The sequence below is a fragment of the Orcinus orca genome, chromosome 13 (assembly GCF_937001465.1).
Source record: "Orcinus orca chromosome 13, mOrcOrc1.1, whole genome shotgun sequence".
Taxonomy (NCBI): Eukaryota; Metazoa; Chordata; class Mammalia; order Artiodactyla; family Delphinidae; genus Orcinus; species Orcinus orca.
Window position 1 is genome coordinate 19,163,159 of NC_064571.1, and position 22,299 is coordinate 19,185,457.

Genomic DNA, 22,299 nt, shown 5'->3' on the forward strand with positions numbered 1-22,299 from the left:
TTCAGAGCAGAGGCATTCTCCCTCCATGAGGAATCTGTGAGTATGTCAATTGTTCTACTCACAGCTAAATTATTTTTTGGTGCTTTTTTTAATAAATTTATTTATTTTTGGCTGCATTGGGTCTTCGTTGCTGCGCACTGGCTTTCTCTGGTTGCAGCGAGTGGGACCACTCCTCTTTGTGGTGCACGGGCCTCTCATGGCGGTGGCTTCTCTTGTTGCGGAGCACGGGCTCTAGGCACACAGGCTTCAGTAGTTGTGGCACGCAGGCTCTAGAGCACAGGCTCAGTAGTTGTGGCACACGGGCCCAGCTGCTCTGCGGCATGTGGGATCCTCCCAGACCAGAGCTCGAACCCATGTCCCCTGCATTGGCAGGAGGATTCTCAACCACTGCACCACCAGGGAAGCCCACAGCTAAAGATTTTGCTTTCATTTCTTTGACAACCTCTCTACTTACCCATAAAGAAACCATATTGTTCCTGTTTAGGAAAGAGAAGAACCACTGGGGACAGAAGCAAAATAATCTATATACCTTGTATATTCTAGTTCTTAGCCCACTAATATCTACTTTTTCTTGACATGTATTCCATTTTCTACTAGTTATTTATAAACTGTTTATTTCACTCTCTTCTACCTGGCTTCTTTCCTAGTGATCTTCAATAGATGCTGAAAAATAGAAAGAATCTAAATGTCTTGCTTATCTTTTCTGTTCAATTATGAATTGGATGTGGACATCAGAATCAGGAAGGTGCCTTTAGTTAAGTACCCCAAGTATTCAATCACTGCAAGGAAGGGCTGAGATGAGAATTTTTAAAGATCTGAAAATTGACAAATAAGAGCAAAATCTTCATTAGCAACAACAATCCAGGATGGATTGCTCTGTTTCATTGATTTTTTTTTTTCAGTTAAAAAAACTTCAACCAGAATATTATTTACATTTCAAGACTTTGGGTGAAAATTATGTTAAAATATTTCCATCAGCTAGGCACACTGCCCTTGCCTTTATGTCGGTTTTGACCCAATGGGCACCACTCCTTCTATTTATTAAAGCACCCCAAGGCTCAGTAAGAAAGAAATCTAAAATGTCTCTTGAACAACGCTGAAGTCTTTGTGTGCACAAAGTCGCCTATAAGTTGGCAATATGCTCTGCATGTCATCTGCGGCAGTAATCATTCCAACCAGTCATGAGTTGAAACTTCTGACACTCTTCACTCAGTGTCAGATCCAAGGAAATGCTGCTATGTGTCAGATATACCACAGGAAGCTGAGACTTTGTAACAAAATCGAGGTAATGGGCCAGGAACTTAGAGCTCCAAAAATGTGACAGAGTTTCCTTAAGGGTGAAAAAAAAGTCCTTAAATTGGAGAGTAAAATAACTGTTTCTAATTATTCCAAATGAGAAAAGAAATACCGTATGGCTTGCATTGTGTTGCTCTACTAAATGCAAAGGGCAAGCCTATTTGAAAAAAAAAAAAAATAGTGCTGAATTTCAGCTAATTACAATGTGGATATATCATATTATTATTTTTTTAACATCTTTATTGGAGTATAATTGCCTTACAATGGTGTGTTAGTTTCTGCTTTATAAAAAAGTGAACCAGCTATACATATACATATATCCCAGTATCTCCTCCCTCTTGTGTCTCCCTCCCACTCTCCCTATCCCACCCCTCTAGGTGATCACAAAGCACCCAGCTGATCTCCCTGTGCTATGCAGCTGCTTCCCACTAGCTATCTGTTTTACATTTGGTAGTGCATATATGTCCATGCTACTCTCTCACTTCGTCCCAGCTTACCCTTCTCCCTTCCTGTGTCCTCAAGTCTATTCTCTTCATCTGTGTCTTTATCCCTGTCCTGTCCCTTGGTTTGTCAGAACCTTTTTTTTTTTTTAGATTCCATATATATGTGTTAGCATACAGTATTTTTTTTTCTAGTTCTGACTTATTTCACTCTGTATGAGAGAATCTAGGCCTATACACCTCACTACAAATAACTCAGTTTTGTTTCCTTTTTTGGTTGAGTAATAGTCCATTGCATACATGTGCCACATCTTGTTTATCCATTCATCTATCGATGGACACTTAGGTTGCTTCCATGTCCTGGCTATTGTAAATAGAGCTGCAATGAACATTGTGGTACATGACTCTTTTTGAATTATGGATATATCGTATTACTATTGTTATTATTTGTAATTCTAAGTCTGTGAGGATTCTCAAGAGCAACAATCCCTAGATGTGCTCTTTATTATGTGATATTACACTAGTCCTTTTCTGCTTATATTTCAGAGAGCAATCAATGTCGTTTATCTGTTGTTTTTCCATGCTATTCTAGACTAACAAATAGCTACAGAAGTCTTTGTAAATAACCTTTTCCCTGTAGGAGGAAACATGTTTCTACTAACATGTCTTATCATGTAGAACTTGGAACACTGTTACATCTGACCTTTCAGAGATATGTCTATTTTTAAAAGCCTAGTGGGTTCCAAATTCCATATATAGACCCATGAAGACTCCCACTGATGCTGAGGTAAGTTCCTTCTACGCATACAGAGGACCCGATTCATTACCCATTCATAACTCCATCCAATATAAAGTTAATTCTATTTGTCTTCTCTCCATCCCTGGACTTTCTCTCTACTCTCATTCCCCCATATATACAAATATACAAGGCATAGGGGACTTCAGAAAGGGTCTGAAGCCAAGAGACACCAGTCAAGAGCAAAAACTACTAAAAATAGGCTACTCTTTGACACAACTATCCAGAGTTATGGGTTGTTGTGCTAACTCATAGAAATAAGTATTTTTTCCATCTCAGTGTACCAGAGAGCTATGACAGGCTCCCATAAGTAACTGTGTCTCACCACGACCGTGATTCCCCAGTGGGCAGCCACATGCCCCTGGAAGAGGGCATGCAAGCCTTTGTAAGAGGAGCAGGACATATATTAAAGTCTAACCCTTTTTCAGTAACCACTACCTCCTTTGATTACTTCATGTCCATGTACTACCTAGAGCCTTTATGCTTTTCCCTGGTTGTCCTTATCTTCTCAAGAAATAGACAGGGAAATGTTTTTCAAGTTCAAGATTCCAAGTTCCAATCACATATTCACTATTTTCTAGACTTGTGACCCTTTTCCAGTTTCTTAACTGATTCAAAACTCCATTTTCACATTCATAATAGGAGATAATAAAAATCTGCCTACTTCACAAGGTCCTTGTGAGAATCAAGTGCTTATATATAAAAACTGTAGAGTAGTATATACTGCAAAACAATAAATTATTATTCTGCTAAAGTATTCCAATTCAAACTCAAGAAATAAAGAGCACCCTTTTTATGATCATGTGTAATTTAGAAGCAGAAAGACCTATGGGAAACAATGAAACAGACTGATTCAGGTATGGAAATTAATCATGGTGCTGACATTTTGGTCAAACCTAATATCCATGGTTACCTGTCTCAGAGAGCAATTTTGTAGCTTCCAGCACCTTCTCAGTATAAACTCCAGCTTCATAGTTCTCCATCTCAGCATTGATGATGTGTATGACTCGAGCTGCCCGGCCCCTGATAGCCCCTGCAGTCCGGTCCAGAGTGTCCACATCCCCCTCTTGAAGGGCTATCACACACTTGTTTACATCCTCCAAGATATGATTTTCTGTGGAGAGGACACATACACATTTATATGATTTTATACCACTGACACACTTAAAAACCTATTGAAGATAGATTCATTAACTCACAAGCCATCAACTTGTACATCTCAATACATGCCTAATAACATTGAAATTATATTTAAAGAACATAGTTTATAATTACAATAGTGGTTCTCAAACTTGAACATCAACTGGAGGATTTGTAGCATCATAGAGACTGTTGCGTGTCTCTCTCAGGGTTTCTGATTCACTAGGTCTGGGGTCGGGCCCAAGAAGTTGCATTTCTACCAAGTTCCCAGGTGATGGTAATGTTGCTGGTTTGGGGACCACACTTTGAGAACCACCAACTTAAAAAATATCTCTTTCTTTGTTTCAGTGTTTAAGATTTATTGGGTGAAAAGGTCTTTTAAGAGTGGTAGTGGCAGCGAACAAGAAGTCACCAAGCAGCAACGTTTCTAGACATGTCCAGAGTTGCACTTTGGGTTGGATCATGTTTTTATTGAGGAAACATTTAAGGGAGACTTTAAAATGAACAAATATCACCCCATCAGTCTTCCAATGTTGTGTCATGCATAACGTATATGCAATGGAAACTGATCAGGTGAAGAGGATCACAGAGTTCCCCACAATTGTAATACAATCCAGTCTGTGGCTGGTTCCCTCAGATTGGAGTCAAGGTCAGGGATCACTCTCCATCATTGTCCAAAGCAGAATCCAAGCAGGCAGGATGAGAGGCTTTTCTCTCTACCAGCCTAGAAAAAACATGCAGTCTGGTCCCTTACAGTTTTGCAAGTGTGCAATTTTGTATTTTCCATGTCCAATGTGAGATCTGTTATTATGTTCCTTGAACATTCTTTAGAAACAGAATTCTAAGGAAATGTTCAAAAAGTTTAGTACTCTGAGAAAAAAAAGAACTTAAGCTGAAAATATACATATACACACACAATAGAATAACAGGACAAGCTTGGAAGTAGTCTTAAGTAATCTGGTAACCCTTAAGAAATTATAACTGTTCAATTAATAGTTAATAAAGGACTAAATTGAATGGTTACCTCTTTAAGAAGTTTCTAGAGCTAGTTCTGATTTATAAATTCCTAAAGAAGGAGAGATGGGAGGGTACTCAGCAAATCCCAGTCTGTCCCATGGATCTCTCCTTCTTTAATTAAACCAATCACTCAGAGAAAATATTTGTTTTTATAAGACATTGGATAGAAAATTGCAAAGTATAACATGTTTCATAAAGGAACATCTGTTTGACCTCATACAATATGATTTCCTCACTCAACTATTTATAAATTTCTGATTTCTACATTCTCTGGTTTCAAGTAGAAATTAGAATAGAAAAAAAATGAAATGTTTAAATTTTAATATTTAGATATCTTAAACTCACAAGAAGTTATTCCCTGAATGCTGATATTTTCCTGAGAGAACGAGAAAGACAGTTGTGAAAATAGAGACTTAAAGGCTTTCATTTTGATTAAGGAACTTCTGAAACCACCTCTTTATGAGATCTTGGATTGGATCATGCAAACTCACCTAAAAGGACACCTTAAAAAAAAAGGTTTACTCAAATGAAACTTGGCACAGGATTTTAAATACAGAAGTTTGATTCAAATAGGTCTCTCTTACTGCCCTGATGGATTCCTCCAGACAATTAAAATATGTCGTGGTCCCTGAAAATGGGCAACTGCGAGGGTGTTCATGTCAAAAACAAGCATTTTCGGGCTTCCCTGGTGGCGCAGTGGTTGAGAGTCCTCCTGCCAATGCAGGGGACACGGGCTTGTGTCCCGGTCCGGGAAGATCCCACATGCCGCGGAGCGGCTAGGTCCGTGAGCCATGGCCACTGAGCCTGCGCATCTGGAGCCTGTGCTCCACAACGGGAGAGGCCAAATCAGTGAGGGGACCGCGTACCGGAAAAAAAAAAAAAAAAAAAAAAAAAAAAAAAAAAAAACAGGCATTTTCTTTGAATAACATAATGTAAGAATAAGCATACCTACCATTTTTCTGTGCATAGTTTAAAGATGGAATTGAATGCAAAACAGAGGAATCTGTCAATTACATTAGATACTAATGTACTGGAATTAACAAAATTTAAAATGTAAGAAGTCCATTCATGACCTAATATCCTAAAATAAAATGATAGTTTTTAAAATCTAATTTCCAAACTAAAATATGCAACTAATCTAATTAGGAACAAGAAAAAGAATATGCTTTCATAGGTATAACTACAGTTGACCCTTGAACAACAGAGGTTTGAACAGTGCAGGTCCACTTATACATGGATTTATTTCAGTAGTAAGTACTACAGTACCACAGAGCCGAGGTTGGTTGGATCCACAGATGCGGAACTTCCCATCTATAGGGCTAACTGTAAAGTTATGCCCAGATTTTCAGCTGTGTGGAGGGAGGGTCGGTGCCCCACACCCCCAAGTTTTTCAAGGGTCAACTGTATACATTAATTGAAGGAGGCCATCATAGCAACAGCATTGCTTTTAATTGAATTGTCAATTAATTTGTTCAATGGTTAGTCACATTAATCATGTGTGAACAAAATATTAATTTTACTAATTTTCAGTTTACTAAATGACTCAGTTTTCTTAATCAACTCTTTTTATGAAATGTTGAGATAGTTTACTCTGTATTTCCCAACTTTACCCAATTAGAGGTACCCCTTTTATAAAAAAAATGAATTACAATTCCCTCATGATAGTAGTTATACCAGTGGATGATATATATGTAAAAGCCACTATGATAAAGAATGTTTTAAAATAAATTTGTACTTTATTAATCTAAGTACCAATAATGCACTTGAAAAGAGCTATATTGTTCTTATAGACATATTATTTAATCAAAAGATGACACTTGGTTTATATATGGTTTCCCTGGACCCCTTGTAATAACTTCTCCACCCCTAGTCTCTACACCATCAGGTCTGGGGTTTACAAGTTTGGAATTACTCTGGTCTAGTATCTATCAAAAAGGGCAGTGAATTATTCAAAGGCAGAATCCACACTTAATTCATATTTTCATACCTGACAGCGCCTTAGAGCAGGCAATCAAAGAAGAAATCCTGAATAAACATGTCCATTGAAGAGGGACAATCAATTATATATTTTTATCCTAAGGTATTTTCAGGAGAAATAATTCATTAAGTAAGGAGATAGAGGAATGATGTTCCAACTAGAAAATAACATAGAAGAGAAAGTAATAATAAAAAGCACCTGTATTCCAGAGATGATTACATTGCTGGGATAAACCCCTTAGGTACTTTGGATGCCTGGATGTAAAGCATGGTTTTTAAACATCATAAAACATTTGACTGCAACGTATCTTGTGGTAAACTTCCTTGAATTTTTGCAACCTTACGATTTCAGGAAAGATATAATCTTGTTAAAAAATCACAGATGACCAAACTACCTGATTATTATAAGCTTTAAAGCTATAGTTTCTAAATTCAAAAGCAAAGTTCAGTCTGTGAATTTTTTAATGAAACAAACTCAAGACCCTGGAGTCAAAAAAAAAACCAAACAAGTAAAAGAGGAAAAGGCAAACAAAGCAAAACAAAACTTTTAGACATTACGGGATTGAGTTAACAGCTTTTTCAGATCTTAGATGCCTGCTATTTTGTGAGCCAAACCCAAGAATTCAACTGTTATGTGATTAATGCCAAGATGCTCAATTTAAGACACTATTAAAATTTTTTTTGTTTTTGCCCAGTGGGAAAAGTTTAAGTGTTCTAATACAGCCATTTCATTTTTTTTTATAAGCCCAGACTACATCTGAAAATTGGTTTTGCTCCTGTAATGTTAGTAGCTCCCCAAACTTGCTGCTTTTCATATGGACAAATTAAGCACTCAGACACACAAGTTCAGGTAGCAAAAAAAAAAGAAAGAAAGCAAAACAAAACTATCCCTTAAAAAATATATTTTCTGTTGTTGTTTTCAAAATAGAGTTTCCTGCCAGAATAGATATTCCCTTAAGAAGAAATTGATACATAAAGTGTCATTAATGCCGTTTCAAAATATCTCCTGGGCCAACCTTGCAATTTACTGATGCAAATGTTTTGGCTCCAGCTCGGAGAGGAGATGAGAAGTAGTTTCCCCAACTATCGGGCTGTATCTACAGTCTACCAGCAGCACAGAGTGGCCAGTGTCATTATTTGTCAAGCCCATCTGTGGAAAGGTGCCTGCCGCCTCCGATTGTCAAGTCCAAAGGCATGCTCTAGCAGGTCCTGCCAAGGCTGGCTCCCCGACAGCGCCTGTTCATTTTCCTGTCATGGCATGCCGCAGCGCTTGTACCACTGGGGTTGGACTGCACAGTGTTATCAGCGGAAGCCAAAGCCTTTTCTTGTTGCTGGTAATAATGAGATGCACAAAGGAATGGCAGGGAGAAAGGTGGCAGAGGCATATCCGGTGGAAGAAAATTAAGAAAAGCTTTGCACTACTGAAACAGTCTGAGATAAGACCTCTTAACCTTGCTTTTCTCTACCCTCAGAAATTTTCATATATGCATTTAAAGAAAAGGAGAAGTTGGGAAAGCTTTAAGTTCTGAAATGATTCCTCTTTGAAAAAGGTAGTATATTTTCTATTCAATTGTAGATAGAAGGGGAATAGCATAAGATTTCCAGGTGCTGTTAGGATTGCTGTGTGAGTTCTGAGGCTGGTTGGAGAGTCCTCCTGCCCCTTTTGGGGACCCTTATAGTCATCTTGGCAAAGACTGACTACATACAAGAAAGATGCTCAGTCCTGGTGTCCGTCCTTCTGTTCCCCACCACTCAAATCCCCAATATGTCTATCCAAACAATTTCTAAGAACCTTATGAAAGATACATTTCTTGCATATCTTTTATGTTGTTAGGACTCACGCATCAGTGAAGCAAAAATCCCAGGAATGGCAACACATTGAGTTCTTTATCAGTCAACCCCTGGATATGGGTATGTTTAAATGAATAGTTGCTTTGAGAAGTCATCAAAAACAAAGCACTTTGGGAATGAAGAATAAGACAGGTTTCCAGGAGGGAAGAGAGAGTGGAATGGTGGTACCAGAGGGGATGGCGAGGTTTGAGGGGGTGGGGAAGGAGCTGCAGTGAAAACTGGAAACATCAAAGGCAAATTCCCTTCTATCTAGACTTACTGAGAACCATATAGATTCTGGAAAGAGGATATCTGGATTTTAATTATACCTCTGCCAAGTTACCTACCTCTCAGTGCCTTACTTTTCTCAAAGGAAGGCTCAGAATAGTGATGCCTATCTTATAAAACTTTGGTGTGAATGAAACCAAATAGCAGAAAGTCAGACAAATTATAGATACTGAGCATGTGTTCACTCATTTTTCCCATCTCCCTTGCCCTGCCCTCCACGATTTCAAAGTTGGCTTTTCCATCATCCATCAGATCTACAGATTCAACTATGCTGTTCTCAGACAAGCTTTAAACACAAGCCCCCAGTGGGAATTCATTGTCAGTTTCTTGGTGAAAGGAAAGACTGCAACTAGAGAAAAGTTTCTAAATACACTAAGCCTCCTGCAGAAATCCCTTCCACACTGTTGCAGTCAGAGGCCCTGTCTGTCTGGATCCCACCAGCTGTGCTGCAACCCCTCCCTCTCAGACCTCAGTAAGTCCTGGTCAAGGCTAGGGCGCACCTGAGCTGTCAGGTGTGAGTTCCATATGCCTGTGGGTAGAGTCAACACCTGGTCAATTTGAATTTTCAAGCGTCACTTGGTTATTTTAATGCCTCGCAAGGAAGCTGAGGTTTCTGGTGACCTCCTCCCCCATGCCTCCCATAGAGGCTTTTCCAGGTGAATTGGGCCAAGTGTGTTTCGTCAAATGTGTTTGGAAAAAGGCCCATTAGCTGGCGGTAGCCAAATTTGAAACAGCATTGATGAGCCCCGTTAAAGGTCAAATTGATTACATGGTTATTCAAATGCGCCAACATCCTTCAGTCTGGCTTCATTTACAAAGAAGAAAGTTACAGTTTCCAGTGATGATTAGTTACTCTCTCTCACTTCTTTCCACAACCTCATGGTCAAGTGCTCAAAGCCTCAATAACTCCCAAGTACCTTCTAATGGGTTCATTCTGTGGCTAACATTTCTTCCCAGCTTATCACAAACCTGGGTAACTTCACTTATTGAGGGAAAAAACCTTAATGCAGCCAAATTGGAATAACTCATTGTTTTTTTGATTTTTAAACGTAACCAGTCTCATAACCCATACCCTTTTTTAGATGGATGATTCAGATGCATCAAAGGCCATCCTATTTTAAAAACTCCAGGAAGTAAAAAGGAGCCTAACTCTACTTAAATAATCTGTTCAGGTTTCTAATATCTTGATCAGAAATTTGTGTTTTCCCCCCAAATGCTTTGGCTCAGTGTCTTGAAATAATGTGCACAGCAGAGAAGAATTTTCAAGAGGGTGTTACAATTACAGTTGCAGAGATGATTGACAGCTCAAAGGGCCAAGGAGAGCACTTGAAACAGAGACCCATGACATTTGAAAGATATTCCTCATCTCATCTTGTTCTCTTCCTTCGGCTGCCTTGTAAGGGGCCCGTTTGTGATTACCTGAGACAGAAAGGAAGTCATCCACTGAGGTGATGTCATCCACAGCCTCTGTCAGCACTCGGACCTGCTTTTCCCACTGGTCTTTGAAGACATCCATATTGTCCTGAGCAACTTTGCTCTGTGGCCGGGCAGCCAGTGTGAGAGCGGCATTGATGACCTATTTGTTAGAGACAATCCAGGGACATATTGACCACACTCTTTGACAGAGGAACAAGCAGGTCAAAGATCATGTTGAAATCCTGGACCCTGCAGCTTCCACAGATAAGTGGGTTCCCAGTGTTTGGAAGGACAATCAAAACATGAAACTTAAAGTAGGTTATCAACTACTACTAATTTTTGTTTGCTTTTCTTCTTTTTGTAAGATATAGGTTTCAAAAAGTGCTTACTGGACAAAGCCTACTTAGCACAGATGTGGCAGAAATAGAAGTCTTGTTCTACATGCGCAAGCATATAATTTAGTGGTTGAGACACTAAAGGTAAATAGATATGGAGCATTGAAACAACAGTCCAAGACAAATAGAAGAAAGTCAATAGGAGTGGAAAAGAGAATAATCGCCACAGTAATTCTGAAGAGACTGGAATAGTTTGAAGTTCTTTTTGAGAAAGGCAGAACCTGAAATGGCCCATGAACGTTGGGTAGCACTTTCTAGTGAGAGGAAAGAGGGCAAGGCAAGGAAATGAGTGACATGAGGGCTGGAGCATAGAAGATCTGAAATATCAGGCTTTGGAAACAAAGTAAATGAGGCTTACCTGGGGACACAGGCTGTCAATCTGTGTGGCTGCCATCCGAACTAATTTCACCCCTTCTTCATTGTTGGAGATGGAACAGGCCAAATTGGCAACCTGTATTGAAGAGGATTTGAATGAAAATGATGTTGGGACCAAGGGAAAATACACTGTTGCATGACCTTATACCTTCCCTGGAGAGTGCCACATCCAGGAGAATCCTTTCACAAATGAGATAAAGGGACCCTTCTGTATTAAACCAAATATTACTAAGTCTTCTGTCTGTAGGCATTTCTATCAGAAAAGCAAGGTGTTAATAACAAATCATTGCTTCAAGATTCTTGAGCACACAAAATAATGTATTTTAACTGGGTTCTTCTGAACTCTTTCCCCCTCCATCTACACTCTTACTTGAACTCCCTAAGACTCATTATTGAATGCAAAGCATTGTGATTTTGGCCACATCAGTACTAAATTCTGACCAGTGAGAGAGATGCCACAGGCAATGCTTTTGATTTTAAAGATACCCATAGTAAACTGAAAATTAGTGTCTGTTACCCCAAAGAACCCAAGATCTTCCTGTCACAGTCTGTCAGGAAGATGTCAGTCCACCAGTAGTCAACTCAAATGCTTTCAGGGGCCAGGCAGTTCTGAAAAGTGTGTAGAAAAGCCTGGTGTAATCCAGTAGGCAGTGGGGGGAGTGTTCAGCCAATGAGGACATGCAAGTCCACTATAAAGGCATTCAAGTTTGATTTTTAAAACATACTATACCAGCCAAAACAGCTGAACTGAATTCAAGTTCCCAGGTCAAGCATTTCAATGTTATTCCTTCTCTTCAAGGAGTGAGAATTGGTAATACAAGGCCGGCCTGATTGGCCAAGGTCAACAGCACACAAAGTTATAATCAAAACACTGATCAGTCCCACCAAGCTGATGTCAAGAGGACAGGAGGATGGGGTTTAGAAAGGGCAAAGGAGAAGAGAAGGGCTGCCAGGGCTAGGAGCAGTAGGGCAAGTAGAGTACATGATTAGCAGAGAGAATCCCTAGGAGCCCTGTGGCCACCTGCCTTTTTGTATCACTTTTTTGTTCACTTCTGCTCTCCAAAACAAGACTGCCTCCCTACTATGCCTTAATGCTCTGGGAGATTCAAATGCACTGCGTATGTGTATAGTTCCTAATGTGAAAGAAACCTTAGTGTGGAACAGGGAGAGCAGCACAGAGCTGGAGATCAGGAGGTTCAACCACTAACCCATTCTGTAAGTCATGTCACATTTGGAGGATTGTTTCCTTATCAGCAAAAGGAGATGGATAGATGGTGATACTAGGGATACTTTCAAAGATGACCTCAATAAATCATTAGTGCAAAGAATCCCATTTTGAAGCTTTTAAGAAAGAACATATTAAATCTATTACAGTGAGAATATATACTATGAGAAACCACAGATTTAATTCCAAAAGTTATCATGTAGTTTCTTATATTTTATAGTTTACCTTTGATTCTTCAGATAATTTTCACTATGTAACTTAGTTTTCAAAGAGAAAGACAAACATGCCTTTTTATACCCATTCATAGGATACTAAATGCCCAGGGGTATGAGGAGGCTCCTTGGAGGGAGAGCAAGAACGCAGGTTCTCAATTTCAATATTGTCTCCACTCTGCTTTTTTATTAATCTTTGTTATATTTGTATTCTACTGTATTTTATATTCCAAACACCTGAATAAGTATGTGACATAGAATTGGTGCTCAATACATGTTTATTGAATTAAAGAGTAACCTTTTAATAGCTTTTGAAGATTGCATATAGTAATTTGGAATACATAATAAGTTAAAGATACTCTTAAAGATAAAGTTGTTAGTCCTGTAATTTGGCTGGACAAATTTTCACATTACCTTTTAGCAGATGTTTACTAACGTCATGGAGCTAAACAATAGTTCTTACATTCTAGTCCATTGTTTGAGTCCAGAATGCAGTGGCCCCTGTCCATGGTGGCGTGTGAAATCAGGATGGTGTGATGAATTTTTGAGAAAGATATATGTATTTAATTTAAAATTCTGTCTTTTAATCTTAAGTTCTTCCCATTTCTGCTGTTGAAAACCTTTCATTTTATGAAATGATGATTTCAGATGATGGTATTGTTTGTTTTTTATCATCCTTGCTTGGTATGCGACAGAGACTTGAGGTCACACTTTTCCATTGCAGTGAACAACTGCTAAAGAGTTTGGTATATGACTATATAAGGACAACAACATGAAAACTTTAAATTCTCCAGGAATCAGATCTTGGGTAATATTTGCTTGCATCTTTGTAAGATGAAAAGTAAGAAAATACCAGCACTCTCAATGAGATAAAGGCTCTAGACCAAGTATTAAATGGCTGTTGACATAAAAATATTTATAAATAAGAAAAAGAAAGAGAACCATATATTATGTATCTTTTGATAGAATGACAGAACACTACCTATGAAACGTTCTTGCCAAAAGCAACAACAACAACAAAAACAACAAAACATGAAAATGATCAGCCTTAGGATCGATTCTCAATTTACAGAAATCCAAGAGACAAACATGTAAAATAAAACCACATGGATGCCATCATGAAAATCCTGATGGTGATAACTAGTAGAAAAAAGTCAGACCTTTATAGATCCTGAATAGACAAATAAACCATTATATAAATATCCATAAATATTTAAATGAATTTTTATATATATGTACATTGTAAAACAATGAAAGAAATTTAAAATTCACTAAATATTTGATGATATTAAGGGGTTAATGTTTAAAATACCCTAGTAATAATTCAGTTATTTTATTTAAAGTATCCATAGCTTTTATATATGTTTTTTATGTAATGTTTTAAAATACCCTAGTAATACTTCAGTTAAGTGTCCATAGCTATATATATATATATATACACACACACACACACACACACACACACACACACACACACACACACACACACATATATCGAGATGCTTATGGATGAAATTATATGTTTGGGATTTGCTTCACAGTTATTTAGGGTAGGGGAAATGGGTGGAGGTATAGAAAAAATGACTGGCTATTAGTTCAGAATGGTCGAAGCTGTGTGATACTATATGATGGTTCATTATACAGGCTCTACTTTAAGATATGCTTGAAATTTTCCATAATAAAAGTGGTTTTTTTTTAATGCAGTAACTACAATCTATTATATCACCAGCTCTGATAAAATACTTTCTTGCACTTGTATGAGTCTCAAGGGAGCCTAGTATAAGTCAGGGAGAAGCCTGAGTATGGTTTAGAGGTAAGGCTTGCAGACAGCAGAAGAGTGTCAGCCTAAGCACAGAAGGGAATACTGTAATGGCTTGTATAAGACACAGAGGTGGCTCTCCAGACCACACAGTCTCCTGCACATGCTGGTGGCAGATCCCCAGGCAGGTCCCTGGGAATGATGGGGCTGAGAAGAACTGGGCTCTTGTGTGAGGGAGATGCCAACCAGTAACTTCCACATTGTGATAAAAAACAAACAAACAAAATTTTTTTTTGTATCCTTTGAAATGTTTCTTCATCCTTTGTTTAATAAACTCTATTATGGCTCAGATCTAGCGTGGGGACTTCCTTGCGCAACAGAATCATAGTAGGGGAATAGTGCTAGCAACACTTAGCAAAAATAAAGAAGTGACAACTCCCAATAGTTCTTCAATTACTTATTCTCTTTAATTTACTGATTTATAAATCCTAAAGCCTGGCAGCCTCCACTCTGAAATGTACTCCTGCTGTTTAAGTCTACTTAAAATCAGAATTTCATTTACCTTGTGTTATATTCTACAACATTCTGAAAATATTTCCAACACGATGCTAAGGATTTCACTATCTCCAAAGGCAGGCTTCTGTATTTTAAACTGGTCATGAACACAATCCGAATTCCTATCTTCCTTGTTTTCCTTTGGCTTGCCTTTGTGTTTCTCACTGGACTCATTGACGTCATGGTGACTCTGAACATGGTTTTATATATTGTGATTTTGAGAACTCTGGCAGCAAACACTAAGTTTCAGTCTTGAGGCAGCTCCTAATCAATAATGCAGCTTGAAATGCCAGTGAATATTTCAACACCAGTACAAGGCTACTGCACACAGTAGGTACTTAATGATTGATTTCAACTAACTGTTCTTTAACTACAGCTCTTATGTTACGATATCAGAAACTCTTTGGTGAAATAAAATGTCCTATGTTTCAAATCACAATATTATCTCCTTTTAAAAAAAAATTTGGCATGATAGTCTTCCTAAGGGGGGGAGGAGGGGAAGAGAATAGTAGAATAGAATCATGAGACATTAGAAAAAAACTAATTGGAGTAAAAAAATGAACAATATACCATTAATAGATCAGTGTTATGAGACTGCAAACCAAAATTGAGTGATATGATTATATTTACTAGAATTTTGAAACCTGCTTGAATCAACTAAATAGGTAACATTTACAGGCTGGTGCTGGCCTCTGCTTTCTCCACTCTTGAATTGTTTACAACTTAGCTCAGGCAACAAGAGTCAGTTGTCTTCCTGGGGGCTCAAAAAACAATAAAGTCTATCATTAACTATTAAATGTTGGGCTATTTAGATTGATTTATGATTTGTGAAAGTGACTACGCCATGAGTAAAGTGGCATAGCGCCTTGGTGAGCTAATTGCACTAAATTTCCAAAGACTCTCTCAGGAAAGGAAACCCTCTTCCATGACTTCTGAGAGCATAATGGATTTGGGGAAGTAAAAGCTAAAAAGACTGGGCCAAGTCTTCTATCCTTGACTTAGGTGCCTTAAAAACTGGTTATCTTGGGGGAAAGAAGGAAGCTTAGCAGCCTTAGCTAAGTTGTATGCTGCTGACTACAAGAGCTTTAAGGGCTCAAAAAAGAAATGATCAGTACTCCTGGCTGGGAATCAAGTAAACACATCATGGAGAGGTAAGATATCCATCTTATAATTCTTTTCTGATTGCCTGATTAGAACAATTTTCTGGATGCTCAAAGACTATGATATTTTTCACTCTTCTGGAGGCACACTGGGTAAATAGATATATCAAACAATAATATCATTAGCAGTTTTAGAAAGACAATAAACTACCAGGGAGAGCTGATGCTGATTCTCCTAAGAAAGGAACTTGCTCCTTAAACCAAATCTGTATGATTGGCATCCATTCCTGAACCCTTTAATCATCACCTTAGCTGACCAAAAACAGATAGAGATATTCCAGGGACACTGATGGCAGAGATAAAAGTGACAAAATCAAGAATGTGTGGAGTCCTCATAAAAATACATTGTGATTTTTAAAAATGCAAGATGTTTTCAATCAAACACATGTACCAAAAAACACCACACAGCTCAAAGTTCCTCATGAACAGAACACTGTAGCTATCAAATTTGTCTGTTTTTTGTTCCTTGCTGTTGATCTATTTTATTTTGGGTTTTATTATTTTTTATTTTTAAAAAAAATTTATTGGAGTATAGTTGATTTAAAATGTGTTAGAAAAGAATAAAATACCTAGGAATAAACCTACCTAAGGAGACAAAAGACCTGTATGCAGAAAACTATAAGACACTGATGAAAGAAATTAAAGATGATACAAATGGATGGAAACATATACCATGTTCTTGGATTGGAAAAAACAACATTGTGAAAATGACTATATGACCCAAAGCAATCTACAGATTGAATGCAATCCCTATCAAACTATCAATGGCATTTTTCACAGAACTAGAACAAAAAATTTCACAATTTGTATGGAAACACAAAAGACCCCGAATAGCCAAAACAATCTTGAAAAAGAAAAACAGAGTTGGAGGAATCAGGCTCCTGAACTTCAGAATATACTACAAAGCTACAGTAATCAAGAAAGTATTGTACTGGCACAAAAACAGAAACATAGATCAACGGAACAGGATAGAAAGCCCAGAGATAAACCCACGCACATATGGTCACCTTATCTTTGATAAAGGAAGCAAGAGTATACAAGGGAGAAAAGACAGCCTCTTCAATAGGTGGTGCTGGGAAAATTGTACCCCTACATGTAAAAGAATGAAATTAGAACACTTCCTAACGCCATACACAAAAATAAACTCAAAATGGATTAAAGACCTAAATATAAGGCCAGACATTATAAAACTCTTAGAGGAAAACATAGGAAGAACACTCTATGACATAAATCACAGCAAGATCCTTTTTGACTCACTTCCTAGAGAAATGGAAATAAAAAGAAAAATAAACAAATGGACCTATGAAACTTAAAAGCTTTTGCACAGCAGAGGAAACCATAAAAAAGACAAAAAGACAACACGCAGAATGGAAGAAAATATTTGCAAATAATACAACTGACAAAGGATTAATTTCAAAAATATATAAGCAGCTCATGCAGCTCAATATCAAGAAAACAAACAACCCAATCCAAAAATGGGCACAAGACCTAAATAGACATTTCTCCAGAGAAGATATACAGATTGCCAACAAAAACATGAAAAGATGCTCAACATCACTAATCATTAGAGAAATGCAAATCAAAACTATAATGAGGTATCACCTCACACCACTCAGAATGTCCATCATCAAAAAATCTACAAACAATTAATGCTGGAGAGGGTGTGGAGGAAAGGGAACCCTCTTGCACTGTTGGTGGGAATGTAAATTGATACAGCCACTATGGAGAACAGTATGAAGTGTCCTTAAAAAACGAGAACTACCATATAACCCAGCAATCCTACTACTGGGCATATACCCTGAGAAAACCTTAATACAAAAAGAGTCATGTACCATAATGTTCATTGCAGCACTATTTACAATAGCCTGGACATGGAAGCAACCTAAGTGTCCATTGACAGTTGAATGGATAAAGATGTGGCATATATATACAATGGGATATTACTCAGCCATAAAAAGAAACGAAATTGAGTTATTTGTAGTGAGGTGGATGCACCTAGAGTCTGTCATACAGAATGAAGTAAGTCAGAAAGAGAAAAACAAATACTGTATGCTAACACATGTATATGGAATCTAAAAAAAAAAAAAAAATGGTTCTGATGAACCTAGGGCCATGACAGGAATAAACACACAGATGTAGAGAATGGACTTGAGGACATGGGGAGGGGGAAGGGTAAGCTGGGACAAAGTGAGAGAGTGGCATTGACATATATACACTAACAAATGTAAAATAGATAGCTAGTGGGAAGCAGCCACATAGCACAGGGAGATCAGCTTCGTGCTTTGCAACCACTTAGAGGGGTGGGATAAGGAGGGTGGGAGGGAGATGCAAGAGGGTGGGGATATGGGGATATACGTATGCATATAGCTGATTCACTTTTTTATACAGCAGAAACTAACACAACATTGTAAAGCAATTATACTCCAATAAAGGTGTTAAAAAAAAAAAACGCAATGAGATATCACCTCAAAAAAAAAAAAATGTTGTGTTACTTTCTGCCGTATAGCAAAGTGAATCAGCCATACATATACATATATCCACTCTTTTAAAATTCTTTTCCCATATAGGTCATTACGGAGTATTGAGAAGCGTTCCCTTTGCTACACAGTAGGTCCTTGTTGGTTATCTATTTTATATATAGCAGTGTATATATGTTAATCCCAAACTCCTAATTTATCTCCCCACTTCCAGCTTTCCCCTTGGTAACCGTAAGTTTGTTTTCTATGTCTGTGAGTCTGTTTCTGTTTTGTAAGTAAGTTCATTTGTATCATTTTTTAGATTCCACATATAATTGATATTTTATGATATCTGTCTTTAAGAAAAATTTGGTTTTGTGTGGACATCACAGACAGAAAGTAGCTCTGTCTCAGTAATGCCTTGGTCTTGTTTGAACACTTACAAGAAAAGCCAAAAATACCTGGAAGGCTGCTCCTTAATTAGACATTAAAAATCTCAGCTATAGTATTTAGGCATTTAACTCCAAAGTGATATGAGGTACATCAGAAAGACAAGAATGTTTTCTTCCTTTCTGGTCCTGGAAATCAAATTACATTCTTAAATATTTGCAGTTCTGTTCAGTTCCAGACACCAGCACATATTCAGTGCATTCAACACCCACTTTATCATTTCACTAATTTTTACAGCTTCAGGTATCATATGGGTGTTTTAAGAGCACACTATTGAAATAAAGCAGAATAGCAATTCAGAGATTTATAAAGCACTTGCTTCTCATGTTAATATTTCATTATCATCATAAATTTGAGGATAAAATGAACTTATTTACTATTAAAAGGGAATTTATGGAATTTTCAATCACCAAGGTCATATGAAACCATAAGGACAAGAGACGATGCCGTGAATTCCAGGCAAATGTTATTCTCTATGATGATCATAGCAATGAAGAGAGCTATGGTCTCAATCTGAAGATTTATTCAGTTACCTGCACTGATACAATTAGGACACAAAATGATGTTAACATATACATGCCTATCTGATACAGAATTTCAAGGTTTCTACAAAACATACCTCCTATATTACAGATGGAGAATTCTTTAATTCAGTAAGAGACAAAGCAATACACTTCCCTGAACTCTGAGAGGCAAGACAGAAGCAGCCGATGTTATGCCAAAGGAATTCAACCTTAAGAAGACAAAGAACTTCCACAGAGATGGACATAGGAGTAGATTTAGTGACCACCTTCACAGCTTGATTGGAGCAGAGCCCGAAAGGTCTGGCTGTCCCCCAAAATGTTTGCAACAGTGTCTCTCTTTCACTCTGAGATATGATGAAATCCTTTTAAAATGTAGCTACTTATGGTGATAATAAAATGAGCTAATGTTTGTTAAAAAAAAAAATGTAGCTGCCTCAGACCGAGATGAGTTTATCAACCTGATTACCAGTAACTGAGGCTCTGAAGGACTGAAGAGGCTTAGACAACAGGGATAGTTTGATCAGGGAAGGATGGCTTAATAGAGGTTGGCAGCTGGGGCAGCATGAAGACGCAGAAGGAGAGGAAAAAATGAGAAACGCTTTTTCTTGCTTTTGTTTTAAAGGACCTCACTGAAGCATCTGACATTCTTGATTATTCTATATGTTTTAATGCTTAAAAATCATATGATGATCAAGAGGCTGGGCTCTGGAGGCAAGCAGCCTGGGGTTTACATCTTGCCAGCCAAGAAAGGTGCTTTGCCTCTGTGAGCCTCAATTTTTTCAACGATAACACAAACTGGTACTCACAGATATAGAGAACAAACTAGTGGTTACCAGTGGAGAGAAGGAAGAGGAAGCAGAGCAAGATAGGGGTGGGGGAGTAAGAGGTACAGATTTATTAGGTATAAAATAAGCTACAAGGATATATTGTATAACACAGGAAATATAGCCAGTATTTTATAATAACTATAAATGAAGTATAACTTTTGAAAATTGTGAATCACTATATTGTGCACCTGTAACTTATATAATATTGTATAGTAACTATATTTCAATTAAAAATTCTTCTGTTTTGTAAATAAGTTTATTTGTATCATTTTTTTAGAGTCTGCATATAAGCAGTAGCATATGATATTTGTCTTTCTCTGTCTGACTTACTTCACTTAGTATGAGAAACAGACTCATGGACTTAGAGAATGAGTTTATGGTTACCGGGGGAATGGTGTGGAGGGATAGATTGGGAGTTTGGGATTAACATGGACACACTGCTATATTTAAAATAGATAACCAACAATGACCTACTATAAAAAAAAATGTTGATAGAAACAAACAAACAAACATACTGGTGATAAGGTTGAAATGAAAATGGTTACAGTTATTAACCCAGTACCCAGCAAGGATTTGAGAGATATTATTTTCATACTGTACATTTTATTTAAAGGTCACTATCAAATAAATACTTTAATAATATCAATCACTGATGCATTCAGCCATTCAAATATTGAGTACCTTAGATGTACCATATAGTGAAGATACAGAGGAGATCAAGTTAAGCATGATTTATATTCCTTAGAGAAGCTTATATTTAAATCAGACAAGTAAATGCATTTTTATAGTTCACATCATGAAGATTACTACAAAGGAAATAAAATGGAGGCAGTGACAGAGAATAAAGGGAGGTCAATTTTATGTGTGATTATTGCATCCTTCAGTTACAATTTTTATAAAGTTACAATCTCAGTATGTACCCTTTCGTTACTGCTTAATCTCTTATATCGCAAATATTTCCAGTGTCTGTATACTTGTAGTCAATTTTTATAACAGAATAAAATCACCAAATGTTTTCGCTTTATTATTTGGCAAGTCAATTCCCTGTTGCCAGACATTTAAAGGACTCTCCAATGTTTGCTGTTACTAAAAACAGAGTAACATACATCTTTAGGCATCCAGTTTTCGCTTCTGTCAGAAGTGGACTTTCTGGGTTAGGGAGAATGTTACGGTGCTTGTTTACATATGGCCATGTGCTTGCTGAAAGGTCCCCAGCAAGGCATGATTTATTACCTCTCCAGTGTCACCAGCATTAGCTCTACACTCCTGGACACTGTTTCTCCTTGCCTTCTCGGACACCTCCTCATCTGAATGCCTTTCCAGCCTTCATTCTACAAACCACAAGGATAAGTCGGGATTGCTTAAAAAGTCACTTCATTTTCCCAGCTAGACTGTGAATTCTTGCAGGATAGAGGCCTTCATTACACCTAGTACATAGCTGGGATCATGGGTACTCAATTCTAATTTTTTGAATTTATTAAATCCCACAAATTGCCTTTATGCAGTATAAAGTAGAACACCATTCAACTTGTCATAAACTAGTCATACAAGCTAGGAGGGCCCCAAGTTCTACAATCTGGAGTTGCAAGCAAGTATATGTCCTCCATGCCATCCTTTCCACAGTTTATCATCAAATCAGCTTTCAGAAGCTAAGACCAAATGAAACCTATACAACATCTTGCCACATGGTGCTGGGGAACAGTTTCTTCTTAATCCCACCAGTCTTTGTACCCTTGCTGGTACTTACACACCTGTGAGGACACAAATCTGCATTCCTAGGGCTCCTCAGGGATGCTGAGCAGCCTGTGTTCTCAGGTACACACACACCACTAGCCAATAACTGTTCGCATGCCTCTGCCCAAATTAAAGTGATCAGTCTGCCCTGGTGACTCTGATGAAGGTAATCGCCAGTTCACATTCATGAACAAACTGATGTGCCTGCTTTGTAACTGAATCACTCAGCATAAATCTATACCCTTCATATATAAAAACCTCAGTGGCTTAAAATAATGCAATAAAGCATCACCTAATGCCTTCTTGATGCCTGTTCATCAATAATGTGGTTGTGTGAAAAGGATAGGAGGGACTTAGCATGTGTTATCTAAAATCATGCAATGAATGTAATACCCTTTTCATTACTATAGACCTTCTGGGATTTTGT

At 37.7% G+C, this 22,299-nt stretch overlaps 1 protein-coding gene across 3 annotated transcripts in view; it reads right to left on the bottom strand.

Moving 5' to 3' along the window:
* The window catches only part of CTNNA2 (catenin alpha 2), a 1,200,774-nt gene that overhangs the window by 96,785 nt on the left and 1,081,690 nt on the right, over window positions 1–22,299 (bottom strand). For all 3 annotated transcript variants that reach the window (XM_049695784.1, XM_049695785.1, XM_049695786.1), the window contains 3 exons: window positions 10,954–11,046; window positions 10,204–10,360; window positions 3,446–3,646 (listed from right to left, as the gene is read on the bottom strand). In XM_049695784.1, the coding sequence (XP_049551741.1) occupies window positions 3,446–3,646; window positions 10,204–10,360; window positions 10,954–11,046 (451 nt within the window). The remainder of the gene's footprint in view (window positions 1–3,445; window positions 3,647–10,203; window positions 10,361–10,953; window positions 11,047–22,299) is intronic.